The sequence below is a fragment of the Phoenix dactylifera genome, chromosome 11 (assembly GCF_051530095.1).
Source record: "Phoenix dactylifera cultivar Ajwa chromosome 11, Ajwa_hap1_PhDact_Kaust_v1.1, whole genome shotgun sequence".
Lineage (NCBI taxonomy): Eukaryota > Viridiplantae > Streptophyta > Magnoliopsida > Arecales > Arecaceae > Phoenix > Phoenix dactylifera.
In genome coordinates, this window is record NC_143200.1 from 17,527,257 (window position 1) to 17,533,256 (window position 6,000).

The 6,000-nt window shown below is 37.5% G+C and overlaps 2 protein-coding genes across 3 annotated transcripts; both read right to left on the reverse strand.

Moving 5' to 3' along the window:
• Window positions 1–21: 21 nt before the first annotated feature.
• Window positions 22–2,004, reverse strand: LOC148700683 (uncharacterized). Of its 2 annotated transcripts, none has more exons than XM_088707000.2 (7): window positions 1,810–2,004; window positions 1,512–1,732; window positions 1,168–1,371; window positions 973–1,065; window positions 782–883; window positions 296–688; window positions 22–189 (listed from the first exon to the last, which is right to left on the reverse strand). In XM_088707000.2, the coding sequence occupies exons 1-7, from the start codon at window positions 1,976–1,978 to the stop codon at window positions 142–144; spliced, it is 1,230 nt and encodes a 409-aa protein (XP_088563126.1). In that variant the 5' UTR covers window positions 1,979–2,004; the 3' UTR covers window positions 22–141. The 2 variants fall into 2 exon arrangements, with proteins under 2 accessions (XP_088563126.1, XP_088563125.1); XM_088706999.2 differs by having other exon boundaries at window positions 1,488–1,732; window positions 1,810–2,001.
• Window positions 2,005–2,029: 25 nt separating this feature from the next.
• LOC148700684 (uncharacterized) lies at window positions 2,030–5,098 on the reverse strand. Its single transcript, XM_088706998.2, has 2 exons — window positions 4,891–5,098; window positions 2,030–4,525 (listed from the first exon to the last, which is right to left on the reverse strand). The coding sequence occupies exon 2, from the start codon at window positions 4,203–4,205 to the stop codon at window positions 2,253–2,255; it is 1,953 nt and encodes a 650-aa protein (XP_088563124.1). The 5' UTR covers window positions 4,206–4,525; window positions 4,891–5,098; the 3' UTR covers window positions 2,030–2,252.
• Window positions 5,099–6,000: the final 902 nt, after the last annotated feature.

Here is a 6,000-nt window from a genome sequence, read left to right on the forward strand (position 1 = left end):
TGAATCACATATATAACAAAATACGAGTCACAAACAAGAACTTTGATTACATTCATATTATCATATTTGATTACATTGTACTTCAAAAACATTCTAAAAACATACAAGTCAAATTCCTAAGTACACAATCTACAATATGTATCAAGGGTCGGCATCATCATCTCTACGAGTAGATGAAGTATCATCAACCTACAAGAAAAAAAATATTTTAGAAACTAAAAATACGAAAGTCATCACGCTCATACAAGAATACATTATAATTACATAAAATATTCAAATAGATTTAGTTATGTACCGGAGGAGCAAATCTCTGCAAAAAGGATGAAATATGGTCAAGCTGGTCCTGCAAAGATTGTATCTTCAACTCTTGGCTTTGCTTCAACTCCGCCATATCAGTCATATGACTCTGCCTCATCTCCTCTATCCTTGTCTCATATGACTGCTTTATCTGTGCCATCTCTGTCTTCAAACTACAAACCTCTGCAGTGCTAGTACCTTGTCTGGCATCTTGGGTATATCGGCTCACTGCAGATAGCTGAGTGGGGGTAACTTCGACACCGTAACCCCTCACGCGACCATAACGTTCTGGGCCCATCAATTCAGCATACACCTGAGCCTCGACGCGACTGGCCGCGTCGGATGATGATGACTCCCCGACACGCTCTGAAATAAGATTTGTAGCTCTTTCCTATATCTCTCTAAAAAAAAACAGTCACATTAATAATTTAAAAGAAGTAAAATTAATAAAAAAATTATGATCAAATAAAAAATGAATACATACAACTATATCTCTCGACTCGTCCCGGACAAAGCTGCCATCTCGGTGAGTGTGGGTCATCTTATAAAACTCTACCTCACCAGGCTCCCTTCCATGCTCTACTATCTACACATACGGAAAGTATATGGGCAAACTATATATCATGATACGTGCTATATGTTAGTAGAGTTTCAAATAGTTTCAAAAGAACTTACGAATTCATTTCTACGTCTCGCATAACTCTTCGAGCCTGAAGTATGAGGAACTGCTTGAGATGCTCGTGCAGCTCTACCAATATTAGAATATGTCTGCCAAAATAAAAGCACATAGTATAATATGATTCAATGTATATATTTGCAATCTATATTAATAATAAAGATAATATAAGATATTGAAACAATATACGTGACCTGTCCTCTTTCAGAAAACCAGTAATGAACAAGCTCCCTCCACTGCTGAGGGTATACATCAGGAGGAGTCACACGAGCAACCTCCTCCTCTGTCATACCCTCGCGCTTGAAGTCCGTCTTCAATTTTGCTTTATATTCTTTCCATTTGCGATTGAGGGACTTTAGCACCCAATCATGGCTCTCTGGAGGGAGTACAAACTTACCCTACAACAAGATTCAGAATGTTATAATAATATTAAACATCTAAAATAAAATTATGATACTAAGCAAATTAATATACAGGAGGTGTCGAATTAAAAAGAATAAATTCAATTCATTACCTGTATAAGTCTAAGAAGCTCAACCTTATACGAAGGAAGCATGTCATTCCACTTCGTATAGTTGAGTGGACACAGCTGACCCTTGCGTGCAACCGATCCTAAAAAGCTTGATAGTAGACTTCCAGCTCTATTGATGGGCTGCCCCAATTCGTTGCATCGGATGATGATCTTCTCACCCGGAGGAAGCTTCCACACATCCTTTACTTGAGTGGGTCCCCGTCTCGTCCTCACTGTCCCTTGTCCATCTATTCAAATTAAATAAAAAGTCTTAAAAAGTTGAAGACAAATATGAACATAAAATATGAACTTTAAATCGAATTACCCTGGATCCGGAGCTCATCCTCCGGACAATCAGCATGAGGCTCGCGCTGAGATCCTGACTCGTGCTGCTGGTGATCACATGGCTGCTGGAACTGCAGGGACTGCTCAGAAGTAGATCCCACCTGAGAATGCTGGAACTCCACATCTCTAAATCGTCTCCCTCGGGGCATATTGTTACCTGGTATGCACAAAAAAGAATCAATATTTGGTTAAATGATAAATTTATACTAAAACTCCTCCTTCGTGGGGCAGAATACAGGGCACTCTGGGATCTTCTCAATCCATTCTAAGTTAGACAAGTCAAACTTTTCCACTCTATGCTTTGAAAAAGCATCCTTAACAGGAAAACTACCACCAGAAAATGTATTTGAATTTCCATAAAAGGCGATAGACCATTCAATATTAAAAGGTTTTAACCTGTCGACTTTAGAAAGTTAAATAACCTTAACAGTAAAAGAGTTGAATTCTAAGCTCTCCATGTTTTTTCAAATCAAGACGCGCTTTCAAGTTATCTTTGGTCTTCCCTTCAAGATTTAACAATGTTCCAATCAGGTTATCACAAACGTTCTTCTCTATATGCATCACATCAAGGTTATGTCGAAGAAGATTATACTCCCAATAAGGTAAATCAAAGAAAATGCTCTTTTTTTTCCATAGTTGTTTTTGTGTAGATGCTGCCATTGAGTCATCATCATTTTTCTGACCATATATGTTGTCTTCATTCTCAAAAAAGTTGTCAGCATCCTCAGCAACCTCTGCTATTAATCCTTCATTCATTGTGCTGCCAACATGCTCCCTCCCCCTCTTCTTTGAACATTTGGCGACCTTACCCGGTATATAATTGGTGTCATGCATTTGTCTAAAGACTTCAGTTCCAGTTGGTGGAACAGGGGCAGATCGCAACTCTATGGTACAATCAAACAAGTCTTTCTGAAATCGAAATGGATGGTTTGCTTCTAACCACCGACGATGGCCCATATAACAGAACTTTCCTCTATGTTTTAACCAATACGAATGGATTGAATCTCCACAAGAAGGACATGCAGTACGCCCCTTAGTGCTCCAACCAGATAAATTAGCATATGCAGGAAAATCATTGATAGTCCAAATAAGAGCTGCACGCAATTTGAAATTTTGGCCAGCAAAAGCATCAAATGCATCAATACCCTCCCATATTTGTTTCAATTCCTCTATTAGAGGCTGTAGAAAAACATCAATATCATTACCTGGGCCCTTGTCACCTGGAATAACCATTGATAGAATTACTGAAGACTGTTTCATACACATCCATGGTGGCAAATTATATAGAATCAAAACAACCGGCCAAGTGCTGTATGTTGAGCTCATCGTTCGGAATGGATTAAACCCATCAGTAGCTAAACCTAGCCTAACACTGCGAACATCAGAAGCAAATTCGGGATGCCTATCATCAAATGCTTTCCATGCGGGACTATCCGCTGGGTGTCGTAACATTCCATCCTTTGTACGGCCTTCGTCATGCCATCTCATCGAGGAAGCCGTCTTCGGTGATGCAAACATCCTTTTCAATCTTGGTATAAGAGGAAAATACCTCAAAATTTTAGCCGGTTTTTTCTTAGTCGGTGCAGCATCCACTTCAGTCAACGAATCATTCTCGTCATCTTTATGTTTTCCCCATCGTGAAGTTCCACATATTCGGCACGACTCTTGGTTCCTATTTTCACCACGATATAAAATGCAGTCATTCGGACAACTGTGTATCTTCTCATATCCAAGGTCCAACTCTTTTATCAGTTTTTTGGCTTCATATGAAGATGATGGCAGAGTAACACCTTCCGGAAATGCATCCTTTAATAATTGAAGAAGCATGGTAAAAGACTTGCTGGACCACCCATTCAAATATTTCAAATGTAACAAATGCAGAAGAAAAGAAATCTTTGTAAAATTCTTAAAACCCGGATACAGTTCTTGATCACAATCTTTCACCAAGTTATCATAATGAGCTGTGTCAACATGCATGGACTGATCAATAACTGCACGCTCATCTTCTCCTACAGTTCTGATAGTATGTCCAAGAGCATCTCTAAGTAGGCCCCTTATATCATCTTCTTCTACAGAATTTTGTTCCGTGTCACTACATCCAAAATTGAAGGTGTCTTCTAGATCGGAGGGTTGGTTACATGAAGGTATGAACTCTCCATGGAGTACCCATTCAGTATAACCCTTTAGAAAACCATTCCATACCAAATGTTCTTCAACAATTTTTGGATCAAGAGCAGAACCGTTTACACATTTTTGACATGGACATAAAATCTTCCCGTTCATATTAGATTTCTCAAAGGCAAACTTAATGAAATTCCGAACTCCATCCAAATATTCAGCACTAGATCTTAACTTATTTATCCAACTTTTGTCCATTCTATTAGAATACCGATTGAACTGTAGTTTTTTAAAAAAAGACAAACAAAATTAAGTAAAATGCAAAGTAATTAATGTAATTAATGTTCATGTGCTGCACCCTACCCATCATGCGGATTTATTTCCCACAATGGGGTCCACTTGTAATTAAAGGTCCACATGTAATTAAGGCCCGAAACCAAATGCAACAGAAGAAGTATATTATGCAGCTGAATGGAATGAGAATGAGAAAGAGAAAGGTTACCACTCAGCAAGCTTAAAGTTTGCAGATAACAGTGTCAGTGAAAGGGGTGAAAGAGAGGGCTCTTCACCTACAATCCCTGTGGATGTACCAACACAAGCATGAACACATGAAATTTATTTAAGAATTAACACTATTTTCATCTCCAACTATAGTTAAACATGAAGTTATAGGCTATCACGAAGGATAATCTAATGCATTAGTGCAATGTTACCTTGATTATTTATGTAAACATGATCAACTAATGCATGTGAATGCCTCTAGAAATATCACAACTGACAAATAAAATTGTCACAGACCCTTCCTAGAGAGCTTTCCATTATTAAGCATTGAAAATAGGGATCGCTCTATATACAAGTAACAAGATCAAGCACTATCAGAATGCATGAAAAGTTTTTGGACACAACATGGAAATTGGGAGTAATATTGGGGTAAAAATCATACCGCAGCAGCTTTGCTTGCACGAGATTTAATTTGATCAAAATACTCCTCATTTAAGATCAAGTCATCATAGAATGCATCATAGTAGAAACCCTGCAAATGGACTAGATCAAATCATATGTTCACATAAACATGCCAAAGTCAGCTAAACATGAATGTGAGGTAGATTTCAATATTAATTTTTACCATCTTGAGATCGAAAGTTTATAAGCAAAAAGTACGCATGCAGATACATCAATATGGTGCTCATAACTAAAGGCAAATTGAAGCATCCACCAGTAATACCATATAATAAAGTCAGTATCATTTGAAAAAAAATGTGCAACCATCATATAAGCTATAAATGTTTAGGACGGAATCAAACACCATCCATATTGGATCCATTTAATATAGTAGTCAAGATTTTGGCCCCATAATATACAAATAGAGTAGACAAGGTCATGTTGGATACAATTCCATTCTCTTTTTTGAACTATTTTAGCAGTAATTTCTTACTTGGATCCATAATTTCTGACCTAGACACTAAAACATGGATCGCGACCATATCTACTATATCAGATCTTTTTCAATCATGTTTGAGTTGAAGTCACTTTGATCCATACGCAACTAAGCATTAACCAGCAACGGCCAGAATCTAGATCCGTACAACTGCAAGACAAGGTTTTGTTCATAAAAGATCAAGGAATGATTAGAATGTTCAAAATGTTCATGTGGAATGAAATAGCATTACAACAAATGTAGCAGAATAGAGCCTGAACAGATTTTTCGGTTAATGCAAACTTCATGATTTTTTTTACCATGTAATCCTAATATTAAGTAAATTACCCTCTGACTCTTGTTTTATTTCTCGTTCGAGACCAGTCTTTTATTGCTCGTGTAACAGCCCTGGCTCAATACAAACACTCAATGTCCCTTGAACTCTGGAAAAACCATGGGGCAAAGAAGATAAATCTCTTATTTGCCATCCACCAAATAAGTTGGATGTTAAGTATTTCTCACATCCTCTATAGGTTCTGTCGTAAAATGAGTAGTTCCCATCTAAAACAGTGTCATTTCCTTTTTTTTCTTTCATAACTTATGCAGGGCTGATGCACTTATAATGAAAATTTGGAG